This window comes from Leptosomus discolor, chromosome 3 (genome assembly GCF_034619465.1).
Source record: "Leptosomus discolor isolate bLepDis1 chromosome 3, bLepDis1.hap2, whole genome shotgun sequence".
NCBI lineage: Eukaryota > Metazoa > Chordata > Aves > Leptosomiformes > Leptosomidae > Leptosomus > Leptosomus discolor.
Genome location: NC_141393.1, coordinates 1,891,591 through 1,917,986, shown reverse-complemented (window position 1 = coordinate 1,917,986; position 26,396 = coordinate 1,891,591). Strand labels below are relative to the sequence as shown.

Sequence of the window (26,396 nt, the reverse complement as noted above, 5' to 3'; positions counted from 1 at the left end):
AATTCGTATTAGCTTTTTAGGTTCTTAGGGAAACGAGACACACAAGAATATCCTAAAGTTTTGCTGCCTGTGATTTCTAAACCCGACTCTTCATTTTGGTCAGATCTGATGGGGAAGAGAGGTGCAGCAGGCAAGGAGGGTCCCAGCAGTGTGGTGGAAGCATCTGGACCGGCCAAGGAGAAAGATGTAATTATAAAAGGAAAGGATCACGTTAATTGAAAAGAAAAAACCCACGGACCTGGGGCAGGCTGTGTGAATTCCATAGCTTCGTAGCAAGCTCTGCGGAACCCCCTGCTGGGATAGCTTGCTTTTTTGGGCAATGTTCGATCTTCCTCATCAGGGTGTAGATTTCTCTGCGTGTATTTATACATTGCAGGAGCCAGAGATCTCTATTGCCCAGTCTCCTTGACTTTTGCCAGCGGTGGCAGAGTGGTAGTTCCCTGAAGGTCAAATCCTGCGTGGGGAGGAGGAGGTTTTCACACTCTCACGATGGTGATGTAACCTGAGGGTTTCGTTGCGTGTTCCCCTTCAGCGAAAGAACAAATACAAACTTGTTCGTATTTCGGAGCGTACGCTGTCACCCAGCGTTGCCAAAGTCAAGTCCCTGGCTGTAGCCTCAGCCTGTGCGTGGTGGTCACGCTCCGCTTCCGTCTGTTCTGTCTCAGCAGAAAAACCTGCGATATGAATTGATTGCTGCTGCCCAGCGCAGTGTATCAGTCAAACTTTAGGAGAGACGCAGGAGAAAATGGAGTGAACTGGAGAGCAGTTTAGTGAGAGGAATGACTCAAGCTGGAGGAATTTGTTTTAGTAAACGAGTTATTTGCTTTTCACTACCTTGAAAGCCTCGTGATAGGGTTGAGACTCCCCTTCGCGGTGTACCGGGGCCCCGGGCGGAGCGGCTGAATGGCAGGGATCGCCCACACCGTCCAAACAAGGATGAGCTTTTCTTTGAAGAAGTGCCGAGCTGCGTGCGGGCAGCGCTGCAGCAGAAGCTGGGCCCTTGGTGAAAACGTGCTCCACTGGCAGCGCAGACAGCAGAAGGGCGGGTGAGATGGGATGTGTGTTTTCATGAGTGATTTTTCACCCCGCTGCTGTGTGGTGGTCCAATGAATGCCAACAGCAGGCTGTCTGGAGCTGGATGCTGATCAGATCCAGGTTTAAAATGAGAAATATGATTACCTGGAAATATTTGTCATCACCCTGCCGTACGCTTTATATGAATTCCTGTAATGTAGGGCTGTTTAGAAAGAATCTGTAAATGACAGCAGTGGTTTTCTTGTTAGTGGTGATTTCACATGATGTCATATGTTGTTCGGAAATGTTAAAATGAAAAATGCAAAAATGAAAACTAGCAGAGAAACAGAACAATGAAACTTTGAAGATCTACACAAAGATTATGGCATTTGTCCTCAGGCAAATGCATGACAAGTAAGAGTGGTGTGTCTGGCATGCAGCGTGCTTTTCGTCACGGTAAAATATAGCATAAATAAATATTTGAAAAGGCCTTTGAGCGTTACAGGAACTTAATTCTGATGAAGGATGCATCCTTTTCAGTGGAGATAGTGTCAGAGCAGCGTCAGTGCCTAAGAATCATGAATAAATTGCGTAGTATGTTCCAGGTACCCTCTTAAAATATGAGGATACGATATGAGGATAAAACTTAGCAATGGCTGCACCTGCTCAAGGTGTAAGCCCATTATCACAGGAGTTTGTCAGCACCCAGGCAAGCCGTGGGTGCCGAAGGAGAGGTGCTGCCCAAAGGGGAATGGAGGTGGAAGGCGCCTGAGCCACGGGTTGTCCCTCAGCCGTGACATTTTGTGTCCCCTCCCATACCGTTCTTCCCTGGAGTGGCTGAGTTCCCTTTGGACTCTTTGCACTTTCGATCTTCACGTCATCCCACGTCAGTGAGTTCATCGCTGCTGCTGCCACTGCCCCTCGCACGGAGACTGAGCATCTCCCCCGGCACGTGGCGTCCACGCACGCCGAAGCAGCTTGAAGAACACGCTTCTTGATGCCACCAAGTGTCCCAAACTTAAATAATGCCGGAATAGAGCTGTCTGACCCGCTGAATAAATATTGCTCACTAATGAGCTTCACCCCTTCCCCTGTGACTGTTCCCTGTGTGGCCTTACGTCTTCTTTGTTCTCTCATGTTCAAGAGCTGTGCTAAAGGTAGATTTGATGCCGCCTTCTGTGCCGGTGGGATACATCCGTGCCTCGTTTTCATGGGATGTAGTGAACTTAATTTCACAGCATTCCTCTGAGGTCGTTTTACGGAACTGAAACATAGAGAAAGGTCAGAAATACTCACCATTAGTAGGGCTCGCTTTGGGAAAGGGATTTTACCTCTGCCTATTTAAAGGCACCGTCCAGATTCACCCTCAGAGGCGCCTCACCTGAAATCCGGCTATCCCGTGTCACCGCGAGCAGGCGCTGTCACCCTCATGCTGGACTTTTTTGTGCAGCGTTTCCCCTCACCACCCTCCTGAGACCTCTCTCCATTTCTGTAGGCTTTGCATCTGGTTTCATGGGCGATTTGTCTTCAAATCCAGCACTGCAGCACGGTGATGGAAGGGCAGCGGCCGCTCTCGGCGGGGTTAAAGAGCTTAAGGCTCCAAGGGCTACCAAACTCAAACGAGAACGTGGAATTTCATTGCACAATACTTCACTGTGAAAAAAAGTCCAGTTAGTGCTTTTTCTGTCAGCCCAGCGTTGAGTATTCGCTGTATTTCTGGTCTTTGATAACAAATGCAAGTCCTCTTGTGCGGCAAAGGAAGCTGTCACATCCCGTAGCATCTCCCCTCTGCGCTGGGATGAGCAATTCTGGCAAACTGTAAAGGGAATATTTATCTTCTGAGCTTCCTGACCTGTTTCTAAGTCCACTCAGGTTGAATAAGCATCTGCACATCTAGATGGTGCAGGAATGGAAACTATTAAATCTGTTCGAGGTCTGCCTGGGTTTTTCCTAGCGCTGTTAATGAGTGCGTTTACAAAGCGGGCGCTGCAGATCTTTAGATGTAAAAAATATAAATGAGATTAATTGACTGCTTACCGATGATCAAAGCTGAGGCTTCACCAGCATCACTCCCCGTGAGCAGCCTTGACATAAGGGACAGCCAGCGTGGGGCAGACCCCAGCACTGGGAACTCTGCTCCCTCGGCTCCTGCCTTCAGGTTTCTGCAAAACCAGCCATTACCTTTGTATAGTCTTACCTTTGTATCGGTTTTAAGCTAATAGTTTAGGAATCCCAGATGCCTGCTAGACGCTTGGGTATTTTTTTAGTGGGCATAGTCTTGCTGGCTCTCCCCATAAACTCTGTCCTTACTGAAACAGAGACGTGTAATTTAGGAAGAAAATCGTTGTAAAAAATACGTTTTCCGGTGCCATCATGGTAAATGAGAACTGTCCTTTTTTTGATAATGCAATTAGGTTGGCAGTTCTTAAACACAGGTTTTGCTTGCCCCTAGGTGGGGGCTGTTTGTAGCTGAATCAGAACATACTAGCCAATGTGCACTACGTACACACTTTTGTCAAATAATGTGCATTACAGAAATTATAAATTGTTGGGATGAGAGTGATTTGTTCCTACAGGCAACCGCTTCATCCATTCTTTTGCTGTTAGAGAAGTCTTTATTCTCTGAAACATACATATGTTTAAATTGGATACAAACCATATTGCCTTTCAGTAAGCAAATGAGCACCATACTGCAATGCATCTGTGTTTTTGAGTTGATTTAAAACATCACATTTACATGTTGAGAACTTCATTAAACATCTAGTGGCTATTTCCTTTCCTCTTGTGCAGCAATTGTCTTAAGTATTTAAGACATTTTTGTTGAAACGTTCATATCTGACAGTTGAGCTGTTATTTATCGGCAAAAATTCGTTCTTACTTAAGAAGTTCAGCAAAATCAGTATGTTCACTTTCCTTAGAAATGCACTTCGGCATCATGCACTTGTCTTATCGCATTGTTACTCCTTGATCTGTTTATGCAGAGATTCATGTAGGTTGCTTAAAATGCAGCCTTGTTTTTCCAGTTCATTTGCCAAGACAACCTCACTTGCTCATAGTATTGACTAAGCAGCGAAGCTCCAGCGTGCCGTACTTTAAAAGGGTTGGGTTTGTCATCGTGGTTGCAGCTACAGTCATTAATTTGTCACTGTGTAATTATTTTGTATGAAAAAATATGGTCACTTGTAAATAGCTTTTAGAAATCGCAGGAAAATGAGTTAGTTCATTAGTGACAGGAGCGCGCTATGTCATTCGAGATCTGTCTGGAGAAGGTTGTAGCATTGTGGGATACTCACTAGGTTGTCCCCACTGAAATATGACATGTGTTTTGGGAAAGAGAGGTTCTTGGTCATGTCAACGTAGTTGTTGGTATAAGCGTGAAGCGTTTCCTTTAAACTTGGGAACTTAATCTTGATGCCACTTTGATGATTATATCTCTTGTTGCCCTGATAAAACTAATGGTCTGCCTATTGCAGATAAACCTGCTGCTTAATACGCAAACCCACGTCCGTGCTGTTGGCAGTGGCACGGCTGGCGGCGCCCAGCTCGCCCGCGACGCGGCTGTGCCGTCCGCCTTGAAGTGTGAGAGTCATCACCAGCCCGGTTGCCCCGCACGCGAACGCTGGATTTGATATGTCCCTCAGAGGGAATGGGAAGGCTTTCTCTGAAAGGTGGCCTTAACGTGGGTTAATAATTAACCTGGTTTTTGTGAATGCCCAACAAAGCAGGGGTTAAAAATTGAAGAACTCTCGGTAGATGTCTAGCAGTAGCAAAAGAGCAGGAGAACCTGCCCCGCTGGGGTTGGGAACAGTGCAGCTCCTGTTCAGTCCTGCAGACTTCAGTGAATTCATCTGGGAGCCAGCCAGTTTTAAAGTCTTTAAAGGGATTCTCTTGGTTTATATCACATTTTAGCCTTTAAGGAGGAAAAAAAAAAAAAAAAAAAGATGTTGACTTGAATGCAGTGTCATCACATTCAGCGTTGTGAGTGATCCGAGTCCCCGCGTTGGAGAAGTGCACATTGTGACCCTTACCGAGAGCAAAATCCCACTGCCCGCGTTTCCACTGTTTCCATTAAAATGCAAGCAGAGAGGATGCATCTCCAGTGGGTCAAGCCAAACAAGGCATGGTAGACCCTAACAGGGTTAGGACTTCATGGGTCATGGTAGTGATGACGATACTGTGGGGAGATCAGGGCCACATACTACAGCCCTGAGTGCATTGTTACTACCGAGTTGCACGAGAAGAAAGATATTTATTTTTAAAGGGTTTTTATACTTGCCCTCTCAGTAGTGTTCCCATTTTTATTCAAACTGTAGATAACTTTGGTTCAAGAAGAGTTCCAAAACAGTATGGAAAGCAACAGCCTGGACAGTTGATATGAAACATCAGTATGATCATCAGAAAACAGTAGCTTTCCGTACTGCTCAGGTGAGCTTTGATCCTGGAGCAGAACAGACCTCAACCACGGAGAAAGGAAGGTGGCACTGAGGGTGCTGTGGCAGGGCCTGGGAGCAAGTGGTGGCCAGTCCTAAAGTGTCGATGGGGAATATGGTCAGCGTGAGGTGCAGCCTCTTACCTGTGAGCAGAGTTAGCCGATGGGTACAACGCTTCGTCTGTCATTAGTAGCAAACTGGTATTTGCTATTTTGATTTAAATCGTGGCGTGAGGATGGATTCAAACTGATCACCGTAAAACTGGCATGTGCAGCGCCGTCAGCAGGCCTGTTCCGCATCACGGCCTAACTCAGGAGACCGTAGATCCTGGTGTAGCGTTTATGGAAAAAGCAGTGTGGAGTACGGGGAGTTTCCACTTCTCAGGGTCACTGTTGCACCCAGCCTTTCATTTGTTGCTGTCCTGCTCGACACTTGAATTGAAGGATGAGGACAGCCTTGTGTGTCTTCCATCACGGTGAACTGCGCAGGTTTGGTCACCCTCTTCTTGCTTCTGAAGGTGCTGAGGGCTGCCAAGACGATGTCTGCACATGAGGAACATTTTTCTGTCTCATTAATAGCTCTCTGAAGAATAGCCTGACATTAATGTATTTCAGCTTTGGATTTAGCTTTGGAGTGAGTGACCCAGATTCTTCCGATTTTTTTTTTTTTTGCATTTCACAGCATCCTTGTACATGTCCCCTGGTCAGCCTTTGGAGATGGCCAACACTCCAGTAGTTGCTTTCATTAAACGTCCAGTGATGAAGTGCAGTTCAGTCACAGGGGGAGCCTGAAGCTGGTGAAATAAATTAGCAAACTCATATGGCATAGCATGCGTCAGGAACGTAGGCAAGTGCAGGGGTTTGTGCTGAAAGGCCGTGAAACCCTGCGCGTTGAATTGCCTTGACTTTTTCTTGTACGTTTTCGAAGTGCGTAAAAAATCGTCCCAAACGTCATATACTCCTGAAAGCTTATCCCCCCAGAACAAACCCGCTTTTGGACCTCACCTTCAAGCTCTTGCTTCACCGAGGTTCCTTGAGCAGCTGTGACCATCTTTGTGCTTTTCCATGCCAGCTCCTACGAGGGTGGCAGCAGTGGCTTCACCTGCAGCTCCCACTGCAGGCACCCTCCAGCTCCTCCAAACAGGTCTGGTGCCATCCAGGCATCACATGGACGTGTTTCCTTTCCATAGTTTGTCTTTCACCAAAGACAGATTCAGGTAGGTTTTTTTATAAATGATAACAGTTAGTGAATCCCGAGTTGCACAAACATTCAAGCAGTGATGAGCGAGCGCTTCCAGCTCTCTGATATTTACTGTCAGCAGGATGAAAGCAAATGAAAGCAGTGAGGCTTTCCCGGAGCAGACATGAAGGGTCTGCAGCTCTCATCTCCATGGTGGCTGCTCTGCTCCTCAGCAGGCGACAGCCACGTTCCCAGTGCCGCCGGCAGCGATGCAGCCAGGGTGACCTAGAAAACGAACGGCTCCGCTTTAAAGAAGTAATAAAAAGTCAACCGGTACCTGTAAACCAGAGAGTAACTTGTTCAAGCTTGTTATTTGAAAGATTAAAGTTCCTACCTTTCCTTTATTTTCAGTCTGCAGATGTCTGCAGTCCCAGTCCGTTGATAATGAGAAAGTCTCTTCAAACGGCCCGGAGCAGGTCACTTCTCTGTACGCTTCCTTCTGGTCACCGTTTGGCTTCATTGTGTTTTTAACTTCTGTTTTCATTCAGCATCCTACAGGGTCAGGTGTATTCAAATACATATTGTGTGCTCGTGAAAGGGATTTCTGTGGAGGTTGCGTGGTCACTGGCTGCAAAATGGGGTATGTAATTTTCTGTCCGTGCCGTAGCACGGTTCTCTTAGCCGTGCATGTACAGGTGTGCATTAAGTTTGCCACAAAGGGAAAAGCAAACGGGGATAAATTTTGTTGCCTTTCAGACTGGAGAAAGTCATACCTATTATAATCCAGAGTTTACTTTTTTGTCCCAGTGTGTAAGGTTGTTAAAAGCAAAGAAACAGCAGCAACATCCCAGCTCCGAAATACCTAAACTACAGTTTACTTTGCAAATGGACTGACTGGAGTGTCTGAATTCATATCTTAAAAGGCGTTTTTATCATTCCTTTGTATGGAAAAACAGAAGGCGTTGTATTTTATCTTCCAATTAACAAGTTTTTAGTAGGTATTTGTTGCTGTAACTTGATTTTCCTCTGATAAAAATTACCTCTCTCTTTTCCGTTTTCCGCCCTGCCTTTGAGACCCGAGATGTAATATGTATTTAAAGAGGACTTAAGCGTTGGATCGTGTAGCTTCCAGCTTTCGCATACCAGCTTTCCTTAAATTGTTCCCATCTCTTTCTTCTTCAAATACCAGGCCATAAATTTAGATCGTGGACAGATGTTTCTGACATCTGAACCACTCATCCAGCAATTCGTAGCCCAGGAACACCGAATCTATCACATCGTGCATCTTTGGACTCCAAGCTCCTAATTACTAAAGACTCAGGGACTTTTGGTTTCTTAAAAAAGAAAAAAAAAAAAAAAAAAAGAAATTTTTTTTGTTGTGCTTTTGTGTGTACCACTTAAAACCAATTACACAACGTGGTAAACACAAAATAAAGTGAACAGTAGGCCCAAATGCAGAGTGATTGTTAGTGTGGAAGAAAGTCGGTTACGCGCCTGCGATTGTTCTGATGGATCAGAAGTTAGCTGGGTGCCCACTGGTGAATGTGCTTTAGATGCTCTGCTTCCCAGGAAAAAAAAAAAAATAAAGAAAAAGGAGGTTTATCGTGCAGCTGCCATCTCCCCGTGCCTCGTCGCCTGGTGAAGGGAGGCTGAGCACTGGGCGCTGGTGACAGCCTCCGGCAGCAGAGGCAGGTCCTGAGCGGCGCAGGGGTGGCCACGGGCTCCTCCCGCCCCATAACGGCGCCCAACCTCCCTCAGGGCGCTTGGGCGCGGGGTAGGTCCCTGGCTCCGGCGAGCAGAACCGCAGGGCCGGCTCGCTCTGGGCTGGGGTTGACCTGGTGGTCCCTCGCGAGCGGCTGGCGCCCAGCTCAGCACAGAAGCGAGGTGTTGGCCGCGTGTGGAAACACTAAGAAAGTGGAGAAGTGTCATCAGGAGCAGTATTGCGTCACGCACAGTGGAAAATACACTGATGGTGAGCGTGGCAGAACATGCTTCGGAGCTGGCCGCGTTGTTTTTGCCCGAATTACAGCTATTTGTCCCTGTGAGTCATGTCAGGACCGTACCTATCCTTGGAAACGAAGAGGACCCAAGAGCCACCTGCTGATAAGGTTTATGTTCAAAACCGGGTAGCTGTGGTTGCAGTGCTGGGCAAAATTGTTAAGGAAGAGCGGCCGATGGATTTCTGCAGCAGCAATAAGGCGAACACTAAACGGGAGGTTTCCCTCTGTGGTGTGAGATAGAAGCAGCGTTTCCCCGTGCACTGAGCAGTGCTATTTCAGGTGCATACAGCTGCTAAAGAAAACTCTTTTTTTATTAAGGAAAATCAATTGTCGTTGTTGTTATAAATTGTAAAGGAATTACTTTAAAGACCAGCACAGTTTTTTATAGGAATATACGGTAGATTAATTTACGTTGCATTCAGTTGTCATTAATTAAAGAGATGCTTGTCTGACTTCTTGAGTCAATGAAGAAATTTACGGTTTAAATCAATAAGCCAAGTACAATGGACTAAGGATGTGTTTATTTTTTATAAACATAACTGTGCATATAAGCAATCAATATTTAATCATCCCATAGGGTTAATTTCTCAAGAAATCTATATATTCAAGTCTTTTAGAGAATATAGTGTTGCTCAACAACAGGCACAGAATAAATACCCTGTCATTGACAGCATAGAGGAGATGGTTTCAGTCTGCTGCAGTAAAACAACCCCCACACTTTTACAGTCCCCTTTCTCTGATGTCAGGGAAATACATTTTGCTTTTCTGTTAGCTTTAGAGAACAAAGATTTCTGAATATTCAGAGGTAACCAAGGAAAAAAGGAGTCCTCGTGAAGCTTTCTGTGCTCTGGGTTGACTGAACGTAGGTGTGCTCAGCTAAATGAATGGCAGGTAGGGCACATGCTAATGCTAATCCACGGTCCAGAAACTAATGTGATTTCTCCTCAGTGCTTTACAAATATTCACAAACCGTTGGGAAACTGTCGTTGCAGCTTGGTCAAAGTAAAGTTCCCAAAATGCGTTTCATCCTTATCGTTGTAAGGCAAAGGGCTTTGATTATCAGAATTTTTCTCCTTCAAAAATTCTTTTTCAAGCAAATCCTGGTTTTTACTAGTTTTAAAGCTCTGGGCACGGGGATTGACATGCGGGCAGATGTTTCACACTGGTGTGTGCTTGTGTTTTCTCTCTTTGAAGCATCAATCTTGCCTTTTTAATACAAAAAAAGCACAGCCGGGATGTTAGGGAGAGGCTGTACAGGTGATTTCAAGGAAGCGGGTGATGCAGAGCTCCAAGGGAGCCAAACTAGATGCCCCGGTCTCTGGAGGCCGCCAGATGATGCTGCAGGAGCAAGGGCAGAGGGCTGGGTTGTTCATGGCGCTTTAATCCCACCCAGTGAGTGACCAGGAGCTTTGGGTGCCTCCTCTGTGGAGCCTGGCTTTGCAGAGCCTCCCCGGTCTGGTGCTAGGAGTTTGAACCGCCCTCAGGCATTGTAGGAATCTAAATCCTGTTTTGGGGGTGTCCTGGGCATTTCAGTGCCGGTGTGAGGTGCCTCAGCATCACGCAGACCTTTAAAAATGTCGTGCAAGAAAACCCTTGTTCCTCCAGCTGGTTGCCGGGCTCTCCAGCTCCGTATAGATCTGACCTTCATTTTTTGCTGTATCGGCAAGTACACGAGCTCAACGGCCGCGCTGGGTTTCAACAGTGACAAACATTTGTCAGCCCAGGGAGCTGTCGCTGTTTCAGACCAGCTTCGGGAAGCGGTGCCCAGGCTGCCGGCGGGGGTCCGGCAGGGATGTCCCGGGCTCCGGCAGCTTCCAGCGCGGCCATCGAGTTTGTTTTCCCAGTGGAAAGAGAAGGTTGGGAGCTGAATGCCACGAAGGCAGCACAGATATTGCTTTTCTTTATTTGTTCAACAGCAGAGCTGGAAAATCAGGCAAGGGGACGTTTTGTGTCAAACCGAGTGACAGTTTTGAGGTGTTCGGGGTTTTTTTCTGGTTTCCATGGTAAAAATAAGAATTAGAACAGAGCTGGTGTTGATTGCAAGGCAAAAAGATGCACGTTGCTTCCTGTGGAGAAATACCAATATCCAGTTCTGGCTTAGGATGCATAATACCAAAATGAAAAATCAAATTGTTTTGCTTTCAGAATGAGCAAAATAATGGTGTTTCTTTAATGCTTTTGTTTGGGTGGTTGTAGAAGAGGGTGATAATCTAACGCGGCAAATGAATTTGATACAAATTCCTGACTAGTTTTGGTGATTATAAACTTTAAACATGAAGTGTTAATTATTAAAATTGTTTGCTGAAGGCTCTGCTTCAGTACGGCCTTATCCAAAGATAAGGTGTAATAGGGAATATTTCTACAGTAGAACACTGTGAGGGATCAGAAGTACCTCTAAGGAGCGGGCAGTGAACTTCAGACAACGGCCAGAAAGTCAGTATTAGCTCACACCCCACTGGAAGCACAGTTTTTTAATCCAGTACTCGCAAAAGTAATTGGCAGCCAAGATGATGGCAAAAAACATGTGGCTTAAAAAAACAGTAATGATGTCTAGTTCAAAAATTAATTTTTTTACTGTTGAAAATTAGGTAATCTTCTCCAGTCTTTTTCATTTCTCTGATTCTTAATTTTTGTGAAAGGGCCAGACACAATCGTGAAATTCTGTTTGGTAGCGTACGGTGCACTTTTGGGGCGTAGTCAGTGGTTTTAATCTTCCCTGAGAAGATTGCTTGTATTCAACTTGATAGCTTGATTTAAAAAAACAAAATAAAATAAAATAAAAATTTGAATCCATTGCAAAGAACAAGCAACAATAATTGCAAGAGGGGTAAGATCGGGGAATTTTCCTTTAGAAGGACCAGGACCCTTCGTGAGGTCCTGAGAGCAGTTTCTGTTCTATTGTGTTAGCATCACTTACGGTTTTTTGGAGCTGTTCAGGCAAATTAATAATATATAGACCTTAGGTTTCCATTTGTGGGCTGAGTTAGTTGCATATAAATTTGTTCCCTGTTTGTGAATTCTATACATTGCTGCTTTTTTTTTTTTTCATCTTAAAATTAAGTATATATTTCAGATGAAACACTCGGTCTTCATGATAAAGCTTTTGAGACACCGAACCAAGAACTGCACTAGGTGCCTTGTTGTGATCACTGTCTACAAAGATCCAGTGAGTTCAGCTCCTACCACAATTTGGTATGGTCAGAAATACTGGGTAGGATATATTGGAATTGGTATAAATTAGAATTTCTCAGGAATTGTTTGGGGATTTTTTTAATATTTTTTTTTCAGTATGGGAGCAAGGGTGTGTGAATGAAAATTTTCTCTTTGAGAAAAAAATTCTCATTTACCTTGGCCATTTTTGCATCTTTAGACATATTTGAAGGACCTTTTAAAGTAGCCACAGTGAGTTTAGAAAATTTGAAAGTTGTGTTTGAGAAATACAAAACCAAAAATACTTGCACATTTGAAACAGAAGGTAATTTCATTTGCCTGGCTAGGTAACTTGGTAAATTTACAGACATTCAGGAAAGTTTGTTTCCTGTTCCTCTCCTGAGAGCAGCATCTTTTCTCTGGAAACCCTTTCCAGTTTGACCACGCTAGGTGTGGTGAGCGTCGGTCCATCCGGGTCCAGCCAGAAGATCTCTGTGGGCAAATTCCCCACGTGCCACTTTGAAAATACAGTCCAAATCTTACATGAATTGTCCTTGAAATCCTCTCTGCAGCATGCTCATCACTTTGCTCTCAAGGACAACGGTCTACTTGGCCTTACCCGTTACTGGGCGGCTCCCTGACAGCCCATGAAGGTGCACCGTGCCTCACACATTATTCAACGTATATGAAAGGTCCTGGTGCCCCTTCTGTTTGTTTCTGCAATGATATAAATGATCTGTGCATCTCTGCTGTGAGCAGTTGGTGCAAATCAGAATTCAGTGGCTGTTCTACCTGGCGTGCACGAGAAGCAGAGCCTCGTCCTTGCACCTTCACGCACTTCTCCAGACGTAGCATTGACCGTACACGATGTTTGTCACTTTTCTCCTGAGCACCGGGGTTTCAGGGGTGCCTGGAAGGTTTCTGTGAGGTGGGAGCAGGGGAGGTGTGCGTGGCATAAAACCTGGGGTGCTGGTGGGGAGAGCAGAGGACGGGAGGAACAGCTGCCCTGATGTTTACTGTGCGAGCTGTGGGATGTCCAAGTAACACACTGCAAAACCTGGGTGAAGCAGGCATCGGTGGCATGTTCTTATTCGTGGGTATCTAAAGGAGAGACCAGGAGAGAAGGCTGAAGCAACCTGTACCTTGGATTTCGTCATCTGTTTTGTTGGTCTCGGTACTTGGGTACAAAGACTTTGCATCCAACAGAATCTGTCAAATTGAAATTTTTCATGAGCTGCGCCGGGATGATCTTTTGAAGATACGATATAAATGCACATATGTTGAGTATCTTTATTACCTTGAATAACTCTTTGCAGTGCGATGGTCTTGGGAAACCATTAACGGCAGAATAGTCCATAGGCCAGGCCATGTACAAAGTCGTGGTGGACATTTCATTGATGCCTTATGAAGGGGCATTTTCATGTATCCTAGGTTACAGTGTAAGATGTGCCCAAAAAGTATTCTATCACCATCTTCAGGAGCTGTTGAGACCAGGAGGGGCGGTGCTCCCTGCCTCCCCCCTCTGGACTATCTCCTGTCAATGGGCACAACAATGCCTTATCCCCTGACCCATCGGTAACTCGCTCCTGGGCTATCTCCTGTTCATGGCCCATCAAGGAACTGCCTCACGACTCCCCATCCCATGGTGAGATGCTCCGCCCGGGGCGGGGGAAGGAGCCAAGCAGTCCATGCCAAATAAAAACTGAGATCTCCAACACCCTAGCAGCCTTCTTCCACTGGATTCCCAGAGGAGTTTCCCCCCCCCCACTGGAGTTCCAGAGGACAAGAGCTACCTGCCGACCACTGGACCTTCGGAGGAAGACCAGACTCTTTTACCTGATCGCTGCTTCCACAGCACTACACCCATCGCTTCAGGAGGACTGCAGCCAGCATCTTATCGGACTGCTACTGCCCCCCTAACAGGGGGTCAGGTTGTGTTTCTGACTCTGTCAGTGTAAACCAATGGGTTGGTTTTTTCTGCCTTGTTTTATATATATATATATATATATATATATATATATATTAGTAAAGAACTGTTATTCCTATTCCCCATATCTTTGCCTGAAGGCCCGTTAATTTCAAAATCATAATAATTTGGAGGGAAGGGGGTTGCACTTTCCATTTCAAGGGAGGCTCCTGCCTTCCTCCACAGACACCTGTCTTTCAAACCAAGACATCGTGCTTGCTCAGAGACAAGGCGATGCTGGTGGGGTGGACACTCAGGTGGTGCTGCTCGGGGCAGGCACTGGGGGTTGCTGAGCTGCAGCATCTCCGGGCGCAGCAGCTCGCAGCCCCCAGCCCCGCCATGCCCTTCCCTCGCGTCCCGCTCTACACCCGCGCGCCCGCCCCAACGCTTCCTGGCGCAAGGGCCGGGTTTCCGAGGCGGACCGCCACCCTGTGCACGCGAGGGGGTTGTCTTAACCGACGGACCTCTGCCTCGCGCATCGGGCAGGCAGCGACGTGATGTTTCCTTACGGTAACTTGTTTTTACGTTTCTAACCTATTACGGGGTTTTTTTACCTGGCATTTTTCCTGTGCATGACTTAAACCCTGCGGGGCCAGCCCCGAAGAGCCACCTGAGCCTGTAGCATGGCTCACTCAGCACGTGCCAGCCCAGAAACCCTGAAATAGGATCTCAGGCGCGCTCAGCGTTGGTCAAACTCCAGCTCTGCAAAGGCTCCAAGCGCAGTAAAACCCGCGCTGACTTCTGCGGCCGCAAAGCGAAGCTGGTGTCTAGAGCCGCTCCGTCATCCCAGCTCTCTTAACAGTTTCTCTTGCTTTTTTGCTTCGCAGTCTGAGTTCTATTTAGTGGGCATGTGGCTGTGCTTGTGTAACATACTTCAACGATAAGAGTATTGACATCTCCATCCCACTGCTATGGATTTAAAGCTTGGAGTCTGTTAATATTGCTGCAAGTGTGGTTTATTTGGATGAAATGTGGTTTCAGCGATTTCGGCGTACATTTTTACTGCATCAGCAAATTAAAGTTTTGGAATAAACTCTTAATAAACTCGTGTTATTGGTGAACATGTAATAGGGAAGAACCTCAGCGCCCTGACAGGTGTAGTAAGCTTAGTGGAACGTATCATTTTAGCATCGCTGCACCTGTACGGTTGTCTTGGGGTGCGTGGTAAATATTTAATGAGTTTCGCTTTGTTTTCTGCAGATAGCATCTCAAATAAGGCAGAGTATCTGCAAGTAATATTGCAATATCAAGTCACTCTGCTGCCCAAAATGTGTATGATTTCTGCTTATCTATAAACTAGTCAGAGCAATGTTGAAGACAATGTGACACTCTCTTCTTGTGATGCCGTCTTCTTAATTAGATTTTTTTCTTTTCATTTCTTGGTGAGGCATATAAATAAAAGAAAGTATGGATTTTGATGTTGAAAACACTGTGCAGTCTATGAAGCACAAAAATCCATACTTCGCCTTTTTTTTTTTTAATAAAACAGCGTCTTGTTTGCTCATATTGACTTTCACTGTTCTCTGAAATCCATCCATCTTTGAGACTACAAGGATTGCTGATAATTATGCACTAAGGCCATTAATGACTACCCTATTTCTTTCTCACTCATCAACAAAAGTGGTAAGTGCTTGGAAATCAAACTGCGTTTTCAGTTCTTCAATATGCTCTTATTAGCTTCAAATGATGCCCCGAATGACAGCTGTGAAACCTCACTGCCTCTAACGAGGAGGCAGCACCCAGCTCTCAGAGCCGCTGCTGACCCAGCACAATGTGCACGGGGGCAAATAATGTATTTAAAAATAATATATTGTAATATATTTTAAAATATATTAAAATAATATATTTTAAAACCGTGGGGGGAATGGGGCTGCTAGACATGAGGAGCCAATTGACCTGGTCAGGTTTGAAGGCACAGCATCTGAGAGCTCGTCAATTCAGCCTCAGTAAGCTGGTGGAATGAACAGCGTGTTTTTAAAGGGGAAAAAAAAAAAAAGGTTATTTAAAGTTTTGACAAGTAGGTTTTAAACATAAGGGCAGATTTGCAAAGAGATTCAGGCTCCTAAAGATGGAAGAACTCGGTGAGATTTTGAAAAAACGCCGCGGCGTCAGCTCGGATGCTCGGGTGCTTCCACGCCATCACAAACGGGGCGCTTAGTCCCTTGCCGGAGCTCTGGCGAGCGTCAGAAATCCCCCTGAAGCGGGCTCACGCAGCGCTTTTCCCGCGAGCAGCGAGCCTCCGAGCGCCGCGCGGCGCCTGCCGCCGCGGCGCCGCCCGAGGTCTGGTGGCGGGACCTGCGTGGGCTCAGGATGGGCAGATGGCAGGCAGGGGTGGCCTCCTGATAAGACGGGTTTGCGACCTGTCGTCTCATCTGTCCGCTACCGAAATGCTCAGGAGCGGGTTGTTTCGGGGAGGCTCGCGCTCGTGCCGTGTCTCTAATCCTCCTGGGTTGCTGGAAGGTTCAGGGGTTGCGCAGGGCTCCGTGTGCTCCTGTTCGTTCCTAAGGTGAAGACAACATCTACCCCAGAAGCTCTGACATTTGCATCCTTCTTTTGATTTTAGGCCGGACAACAGCGTTGGTGGGAACAGGAAATTACAGTGAATGGCAACATTCAAAAGGGAGAATTAATTACCTACAACCTGACCGAGCTCATCAAGCCAGAGGCGTACGAAGTCCGCCTGACGCCCATCACCAGATTCGGGGAGGGGGACTCCACGATTCGGGTCATCAAGTATAGTGGTAAGAAGACCTTTGTGTACGAGGAAATGCGGTGTGGTGCGTGCTGCCCAGTCCGGTCCTGCAGATAACGCTGCGAGGGGCGAGCGGGGGCGTCCGGGAAGGAGGGTTCTGGGTAGAACTGGGTGGAAACGAAAGGCTCCACCTCTGGGAAGATTCAGGGTAACAACAACAACAAAGTTCTGGACAGCCAAAATGCAAAGTCATGTCAAGGTTTTTGTGAAAAGAAAAGAAAAAACAATAGAACGGATTCACGTTAGCTTCGTGAAGTGGCTCGTTTCAAGAGTTTGTTCTTATTTTGAACGCTTTGAAGGGGAGTGGGTTTTGAAGAATAATCTGCAAAACAAGTAGTATTCTGAAGGTGTCAAATCAGTGTATATATCATCAAAATATTCCCCCCCCCCCGCCCCCCGAATGAGCGCTGTTGAAGTTTTTATTTGAATGTGAATGATTAAAAAAAAAAATAAAGTCACTGTTTCTAGTCCTATGCAAGTGGAAAAGGGCATTTAGATGTTTTCCTGTAAAAGGTCATGCCGGGACAAAGACTTGTCCACTCTAACAAGAAAAATACAGTATCCATTCGTCCTTCCATTCAGTCTCCCAGCATTACCAGGAATTAATTCCTAGAGCTCTGAAAAATCCCTCAAAATACCTTTCTTAGGGTATTTATTGAATGAATAACTGGATCCCTTTTTCGTTTTACTTCTGTGAAAATTACAGCGAATGGGCAAGAGGTACCTCAGGGGGCGGGCAGGCCGGCTGAAGGTGTCGTTGTGCAGTTTGCAGTGGGAACCTCGTGTGCTGAGCGGGAAGTTTTTATACCTGACCGAGGGAGGTGTGTGGCAGGGATGCTTGTACACACGGAATCACGGAAGTATGAGTTTATCATTTGGGGACAAACTTTGTAATGGTTTTAAAACTGAAAGAGGGGAGGTTCAGACTAGCTATAAGGAAGAAATGTTTTATGGTGAGGGTGGTGAAGCGCTGGCAGAGGCTGCCCAGAGAGGTGGTCGATGCCCCATCCCTGGGAACACTCCAGGTCAGGCTGGAGGGGGCTCTGAGCAGCCTGATCCAGCTAAAGCTGTCCCTGCTCGCTGCAGGGGTTGGACCAGATGGCCTGTGGAGGTCCCTGCCCGCCCAAACTGTTCCGTGATCCTGTCATGAGGAACCTTGCTAATCCTGCAGGGCAAAAGCCACGCACAGGTCAAGTCACGGCCAGCCACGTAGGTCCAGTTGGCTCCAGGAGCTGGATCCAGCAGTGATTAGTGCTGTACAGATACCGAAGAGAGCCCAAAGGAAATCACGTGCAGCAGAAGGCCCCAAAGCAACCTACAGTTCGATAATCACTATCAAGGAATTGAAAGTAGTGAACAAATCTGAAAAAATTTGAAATGTCTTGTGCGTTGTATGTGCAGTTCTTCATGATCAATGGTTTTCTCAGCCCTACTCAATCTCATCGTAAATTATTTTTAGCACTGTGTTAGTATCAAGGGAAAAAAAATTACATTAATCAATCTCAAATGTCAGTTGTAAAGAACGTAGTGGCACATTTCACTAAACACCAGATTTGCTAACAACGGGCGAATCGTGGGGTTTGCCTGTCACAGGAAAGCGTTGGCGAAGTCTGCGTTTCCCAAAGCTCATGAGAACAAAAATCTCAATTAAAGGAAGGATTGGTTTACTAAATCTGTGAACATGCAAATGAGGAGAAGATCACCATTTTGCTGCAGTTCTCGTTGGAATTCTGCTCCTCATTGCACCTCTTTACCCTAATAAGTGCCTGTTTTCTGACACTAGTGGTAGGAGTTTGGTCTCTTTGGAGCTCCCCACACGCACAAGGGAAAGACCCAAGGTCTTCTGGAAGGTGACCAGGAGCAGAAGCTTCATTCAGATGTTTGGGATTTCTCTGCAGCAATCCCAACCTCTCAGTGCTGGCTGTGACAGGGAGACTTGCGTCCTCAGAGCCAGCTCATGGCAGGCAGCCACTGCCCTCTTCCATGGACCTCGGCATTTCTCCCGTCACTTAAATACTGACCAGTGCTCCTGCAAGGAGGAAAAACCACCGTTTAGGTCACTCAGTTACTACTGCTCTCTTTTGGGTGGTGGTTGTACCCTGGCAAGTCTCAGGAGGTTGATTGAGGTCTCGGCTGCGGCTCACAACTGTGCTGAGTTTGAGGTTTTAATGAAACGTTATGTGATTTACATTTCTAGCCCCTGGCTGGCAGGAAGAACATTCCCATGCAGCGTAAAAGGCGTGTTTTGTCTACTGAAAAGTTTTCTGCTGGAATCTGCCGTTAGCGCAGATGTGAGCCGCATCCCGTTTCAAAGGTGCTGATGAGGTGCCAGTGCAAAATCCAGCTGCCCGGGAGAGAGGAAGCCCTTGCCTCCTGCCCCAGATGGAGAGATGCTTTTGGAGCAATACGTAGTGTGCTGGGAGATCCACGGCTTCAGAAACCATGGGCCAGATGCTAATCAAGAAGATAAACCTAAAGTGACTTCCCTTTGAAGAGGGAGCCCAGCACCGCTGAGGCTTTGTGTGCTTAAAATACGCATTTTTATCTCAGCATTCATCCAGTGACTGTAGCGTCAGCAAACTATTACCAGGCTAATTTTAAGGATGTTATAGCTTCAGCTGTAAAATAATGGTATCACATACGTTATTATACTGCAATTCCGATACTTACAGTCTGAAATGCTGGAATCGTAGAAGAGCAGTTAATGGGCTAGCGGGATGCACAGCAGCAGGCCTGCATCAGTGTAAGAAATAATTATAAACAATACCCAGCCAATAAAAGACATCATATGAATGTTTCTTAAAAGGAGAACTAAGATGATTTTTTACATTTTTCTCCCATTACATTTTTTTTAAATTGTGAGACCTCAGGCAAGGAGGAAACCGTTTGAGTCTCCGTATTTTCGGTGGGATTTTGTGTGTGTGCGTGCGTGTGCCTCTGTGTTGAGTTTTGATCCCTACTCCAGAAGCCCGCTGGCCTCTAGCAGCATCAGCCCTTCTTTCTCATCCCACCACTTTAGGAATACTCGTTTTGGAGTACAGGGACCCAGGACCCTGTCCTTTCTGGTCTTGAGTATTTCCAAGGATGGAGACTTTAGAATCTCTCTGGGCAACCCATTTGGTGCTCGATCACCCTTAGAGTAAAAAAGGGGTTTTCTTAGGTTTAAAATACACCGATGTATTTGTGTTGCTGGTGAGGATTCCCACTGCCAACATTTTTTGCCTTGTTTTTTTTTAAACTTTAAGCAGGCTGATAGGATTTCACCCCGTTTTAAAGATCTGTGAAACGCAGACCGGACACGTTGTGGTTAGAGTTGCTAAAAATGGTAGCAGCGTCTTTTGCCTTTAAGAAATGCATGAACTGTAACAGCTGAGTTTCATTTTTGTGCAAACAGAGGACAGATAGGCCATGGGTTTTACCTTGACAGCTTAAGCTTGTCTCTTGTAGTAGGACAATCTTGGGTAGGTACCGCGCAGAAGTGATTGCTCTGGAATATAGTGATAAAGCGCATAAGGATCAACGTGATGTTTCTGGTGTATTGGTGGTGTTTGCAGCCTTGCTAGAGAGGAGACGGTTTCTCCAGGTTTCTTCCAGGGGATGAATCACCCCCTGGACGTGCCCATCTCTCTCCAGTGACGCTAGAGACACTCCGATGACACCCAGAGATGAGGTGGCTGACTTTTAGTTCGTTAGTTAAGCCGCATTAATCCTGCCTGTGAAGCCGTTTTCATTGGGTTCCACTCCTTGGTGTGGGATGCAGAGCGCATCACCTTTCAAATGAAGACCCGCAACTGGAGATGGACGTGGAAATCGCTAATACATAAAAAGAGCGGGTTCCAATGTGCCGGCCTGCTGGTAGCCATCTGAATGTCCCAAGTCAGGCGACTATTAAAGCAGGAAAAAGCTCCGTAATGAGCTCTTTACAGCATACCCTGCCATCCCAAGAGGGAGCTGTAAATACAAAATAAAAACCCCACCCATCCAGTCCCATGAATCAAAAACTCAGCCATGGCACAAGCATTTCTTGCGGAAATCCCTCGCCTGCCATGAATCGTTCTGTCCTGCACGCTGGAAGAACGGGAGAAAAGAGCAATCATCGCAGTAGGAGCGACATTGATAATTACAGCCAAACATCACTTGACAAATTCTTCGGCAGACGCATATGTTGCTCTGCTAGTGAACACAGTCTGCCGAGTAAAAACGAGCAGGGCAATGTAAGCGGCGCTAATGAGTGTTTTGTAGGCTAATACAAAACAGATATGTCTCGTATTAACAGCAGATGTATCTCGTAGTAACAGTTTAAATATTATCTCCATCACTTTGCATAAATCTGTGTCAGCCTATTTGACACCAACTGGCTGGAAAGTCCTCCAACTACTCCAATTAAAACTTCAGCACTGGCTGGTTTAGATGCGCACTTATGTTTAAATATTTTTAAAGTTGGTGATTAAAGGAGCAAGTTTAGCTCCCTTCTACGAAAAAAGCCAACAACGCGACGTTACTGAACCAGCGGTAGGTAGATGATGGGGGCCAGTAGCTTTGTAGTCCAGCTTGCGTGTTTTCGTACGAGGTTTTAGATACTCCACAGATCCTGCATCGAAGAAGAGTCTATAATTGGGGTTATTATTTATTGCTCTTCTTCTTATTATTGTATTTCTTGCCCCAGAAAGATAAAATTGGCACCAAATAGGGCACGGGTGACAGGATTTATAGCTTTGCACAGGCATGCATTATCCGGTGCTACAAACAGTAAGTTAGGATAATTGCTATTATGGGAAGAAGAGTGTCTTGTCCTCATAGAGCAGCAGTATTTACAGTGAAGATTGTTTGTCCTGGGCAAACCAAGTGCTTAGAGGTTTGGAGTCTTGATCTCAACCGAAGCTTTTAGGTGCTGGTTGTAATGACAAGTAGGCAGTTTCCCGTGGTAGAAAACATAGCAGCTGAACATCTAGCATGCTTCTGCTTACCCCTGGGTTTATGTTTGTTGTGGTTAAGGAAGCTTGCTTTGCTTTTTAAAGGAAGGACATAACGTTGCCATCTCTGAAGGCCACCTCCCTTGTAAGCTGGATAAGTGTCTGTGTTGGGAAGAGTCTGTGGGAAATTTAATGTCAATGCAGTTACACCTGATAGAAGGGCATTAGGAAAAACCGTTCAGCCCACATGTTTCTGCTGTGACCTGCACAAATACAGATCACCAAAAAGGTAAAATCACCCAGCAAACTGAAATTCCAGCAGGTTTTCTTCTCCGCTTGCTGGAGGAAAGGCAGTAAGATTAAGGGATCATCCGTCCTGGCTCTAACCAAGCTCAAACATTTCATGACACTTTGTTCTCCTCCCGAGATTCTCCGCCAGCAAAACCTTCCTCCCAGCACGAGCCAGGGTCAGCTGAGCAGAGCAGCGATAACCCTCTGAGGTGCGCAGATTTTCCAGACATTTCAAAGTCAGCCTTGGGAATTTACTCCCTCAGTCATCCATTAATTTCCCTTTATGGCTAATTTAACTTGCTACCTGTGTGTCGTGCAGGCAGTAACCTTCCCTTTCTACAGCGAGCCATTACACATTGTCTTACAGCAGTGGGCTGTATGACTTCAAAGAGTGAGCTTTCTGGGGCTTTTTGTTTGTTTTTTTTTTTCCTAGTTTATGATGCTAGGTAAGTTCAGCCTAACTGCTGTAATTTGTTTCTTCTACTTTTGTCAATCAGTGTGAACTGAAGCTAGTTTGGCAAGAAGCCTTTTTTTGTCTGCTGTGAACAATCTGAATAGGATGACTCAAGGTTACACACTGATGATAGTTTCCGTAAAAACCCGTACGTTTCATTACAAATCAAGCGTCAGTAAATGTAGTTCCCGGCAATTTCAGCTAATTCCAAGTTCAATCACTCAAGGATTTCACAAAATGAATGTTTCTTTGGAGAATGAAAGGTAATTTGTTGGTGAAAGCTGTGAGGTTATCTAATATAATGTAATGACTAAGTTTCTTAAGAAGATTGCACTGGGGCAAATCACCGTTCATCTGTTTCAGAGAAGGCAAGATAAAATGGCAGAGCTGCTAATTCAGGGCTGGTTTGAAAACTCCAGATTGAATCTAGAGCTACGCAGAATCCGTGGCTGGGAGTTTGTGTCTGTAAACACGGCATGGGAAAGGCAGCACAAACACATGGAGCAGCACTCGTACTCGTGTCTGGCGTTACCAGATGCACCCACTGCTTGGAGATAAAATTTTATTCCAGATTTTCTGTTAATAACACGCGATTCCAACTGTGAGCTTAGCGTCCTTCTGTTTCCCACACGCGCAAGGGCTTACAGGAGAAGGGCCCTCTTTCCTAAGTCTTCCATCCTCAGATTTACCCTTCTGCAAACAGGCAGCACAGAACTCCAAATTTCCCATCAAACCCTATTTCCCGTGTGGAGCATTGCACAGGTTACTCTGGACCTAAACCTGGGTTGTCATTCCCATGGTTGAGATGTCCGGAGGCACTAGCACTCTGTTTCAGCTTATTAAGGTATTAAGTAGAAGAATTCAATATTAAAGAATGACGGATGTAGAGGATTTTGTAATTTTGCCAAGGGTCTGTGAAATAAGAGCGCCAGCTTCCCCAAAGATTCCCAGTACCCAGTGGTCCTGCCGTGTCGTGTGGGGCAATACACAGACCCGTTCAAGAACAGACAGAAATGATGTTTTTCAGCACAGTTGTCTCAAGGCTTCTCTGCAGTGCTGGCCAAATTATTTTAGATGCCTCCAAAGGTGCGGGGTTGGTATGGGCTGCTCCTGCTGCGGGATGGGGAGCGGGCAGAGGTGGGCTGCAGGAGGAGGGGGATTTTCATATGAAATTTCGTATGAAATTTCTGCGCTGCTGCTCCTCTGTCTCTGAGAGCACAGCCCCAGGAGAGCAGCACCTCGGACCCCGCCGTGCTGGCGGGTCGCTGTCCTGGTCGCTGAATGTGGCTCCTCCAGCAGGCACCGGGTGTGCTCGCTCTGCTGGCCACTTAGGCCAGCACACTTCACCTTCCTTTGTCGTCATCTTACATTTCTTTAAAGCATATCCTCCCTAGAAGAGGGTTTATGTGCCAGAAGACTCTCGTGTTTTTTCTTGGTTGTGTCTCTTGGTCTAATGAGACCACAGCTCTTCTCTCAAGCTCGCTGTGCTTTGGTTTTCTGCTATTTAAAAGGAAAATGGACATCTCTAAGGAGAATGCAGGCGCTGTCCGTTTCTTAAGACTCATGTACACACACATATTAAATTGAAGAATAGTATTATACATTGAGTAGTTAAGTGTTCTTACATTAACTATTACGTTAAGTGTTCTTGACAATGCTAAAAGGAAGTTTTAGGTGATGAGGAAGGTCCAGGGCAGAACCTCTGCTTTTGACAAATTCATCCTTTCTGTAGTTTTTGTGGGATTCCTCGTGCAAAGGCATCACCCTGGAGTTTTGCTGTGCAGCTGTCCCCATCCTTACAATATCTGCACCAATAACCTAGGTTTGATGCTGAATACAGCATCTTCTTCCCCAAGCTGCAGGTCCTAGTGACGGAGCGTACTCATCGTGGAGGGAGCGGCTATTGTTTCTCCCTGAAATCATTGCCTTTGGATTGCCAGGGAGCCACAAAATTTGCTCAAAGAGGAAGTTACTGGTCTTGCTGGCTGTCTCGGTGTGGGAGCCACGATCAAGGTCTTGATGGGAAGGAAACAATGGGAAATTTAGGATAATCTGAATAGTGATGAATTAGAATTTCTTCTTTGTGCTAATTTTATTTTTGCTCTGTCTTCCAGCTCCAGTAAATCCACATCTACGTAAGTATTTCTTTATTTTTTCAGCTTTTATGTGTATGAAGAATTGTCCTTGCACCCGTTGTCCCTTAACAGTTAAAAAGTAAATGACAAGTGTTTCGCTTCCAGTTGCAGCCCGTGGATGGCAGGGACCACCGTAGTTTTTGGGTGTGAGCTGGGCTGGCGGCTGAAGGTGTCATTCCTCTTGTTCTGCCAAGGCGCTAAAGCAAGAGTAGATGGAGAAAGGAAAAACTATAGCTCCAGCTCATCTTTCTTTCCCGCTGCCCAAACAGTTCAACTAAAGGAAAAAAACTAATGTTCTGAAAGAACATCCATTTGTGGGTGTTGTAGCTCGATATGTATGGGCGATGCTGTGGTTTAGTCATGGGCATAAATACTGCTAAACTAAAGCTGAAAGTTTAAGTACTGTGTAGGAACTGTGTCTGCGCCTCGACAGGTACGGTAAAAATCTTGAAGGAAAAGTCCGTTTATGATGGGTTCTGAATTCATTTATCCTTGCATAAGAACTACAGTACCAGTTCTTGAGTTATTTTGATGCTTCCAAGGGTGGTCAGAAGCTCATCTGCGGCATTAAAACCAACAGAAGAATGTTTTTTCATGCACTGCGTACAGGAATCACGGACCTCATTTGCGCAGAGAACTGTGGAGACCGAAAGTGCAACCGAGGTGTGAAAGTGTTCAGACAAATTCACAAGAGACAGCTCCACAGGCGCGCCTGAGGATGCAAATTCTGACTGTGTATTCGCGAATGTGCTGGTGCTGGGGCACAGGGATGCTGCAGCGTGGAAAGGACTCCCCTTACAGTTTGTTCTTAGGCTTTTCTGGGAACACCAAATCCCCACAAATCTCGCAGACAGGAGGCTGGCTGGAGCATGTCCCAGTAAAACCACCCTTTTCCCAACAGTCCCCACACCTATCTACTTCATGATTTTCTTCCACGCCACAGCGAACGTGCGTTTTGCTGTCGCGACGTATTCTGCCGTTACTGTTGCTTGTAATGACGTCTGTGAGAAGTATTGCTGCAGAGGGAACGGGATCCAGTCTGCCCTCGTCGCTGCCGTAGCGCAGCCGTCATCGGGCAGAGACGCAGCACCGGGCTGTGCGAGCCGCCTCGCTCACCCCCTCGCACACAACGGCTAAGCCTTTCTGTAAATTTTAAACTGATTTGCCGAAGATCTTGTGCAATGCATTAATGATTAATCAGGGCTTAGTTCGAAGCTCACGGGAGCTGGAGAGGCCACTCCCATTGACTTAAATGAGCAGCAGATGAGACCCTCGCTAATTAATATATTAAATATATACTCTGTGATGTTAAGGAAAAAATGCGTTGCAATCCCAAGTGCTTCACAGTGTAGTCCTCTGTGATTTTCAGATCCGAAACTGTCTCGTTTTCAAAATGTCTCTATAGCTCTAGTAGGCCTGTGGTAGAGCGGAGGTGGCCCTTGCGATAGGGAGTGTGTTAGCTCAAGGGCGGGCGGGCATCTCCGGCAACCCGTCCCCCTTTTCCTTCATCTGCTCTCTAGGTCTGCCTCTCTCTGCCCTGGTGGCAATGGGAAAGTTTGCCCACCAGAACTGTAGAGTCCCCAGTGCAGCTTCTTTCAGGTGACCAAAGAGATGGTAGAGTTTTGGTTCGCCTTTTTTTCCCCAAAGTCTTTTTGAGTGAAGTCCTTTGACGGGGAAGAAATCTCGGTCTGCAGATGGGCCCAAATCTATAAGCTGGAGAAGAGAGGTTGTGTCTCCTGTAACAAGTTCAGTCTCATCATTGAACCCGCCTGGACGCGTTCCTGTGTGACCTACTCTAGGTGGTTCTGCTCTGCCAACGGGGGGGTTGGACTAGATGATCTTCCAAGGTCCCTTCCAACTCCTGACGTGCTGTGATTCTGTGATTATCTGTGCTTTCTACAAAAGTTCTGATTTTTTTTCTAAACCTATTGAGCTGAATTCTGATGTTATTTACACCGTTGTGAATGAAGAGTAAGAGCTGTGTTCAGCTGAGACAAGATACCTATGTTGGAAACTGAAGTCGTGTTCTTCCTGCTTCAATTCTGGAATGATCACATTGCGTGAATCCTTCGTATGAAATTTCTGCAATACAGAAGCAAGTAGCATAAAATG

At 46.1% G+C, this 26,396-nt stretch overlaps 1 protein-coding gene across 1 annotated transcript in view; it reads left to right on the top strand.

Annotated features, from left to right (window-relative positions):
- MDGA2 (MAM domain containing glycosylphosphatidylinositol anchor 2) overlaps positions 1 to 26,396 on the top strand; it is a 244,782-nt gene that overhangs the window by 200,044 nt on the left and 18,342 nt on the right. The window contains exons 11-12 of the mRNA XM_086462047.1: positions 16,303 to 16,480; positions 24,264 to 24,284. Of these exons, the coding sequence (XP_086318173.1) occupies positions 16,303 to 16,480; positions 24,264 to 24,284 (199 nt within the window). The remainder of the gene's footprint in view (positions 1 to 16,302; positions 16,481 to 24,263; positions 24,285 to 26,396) is intronic.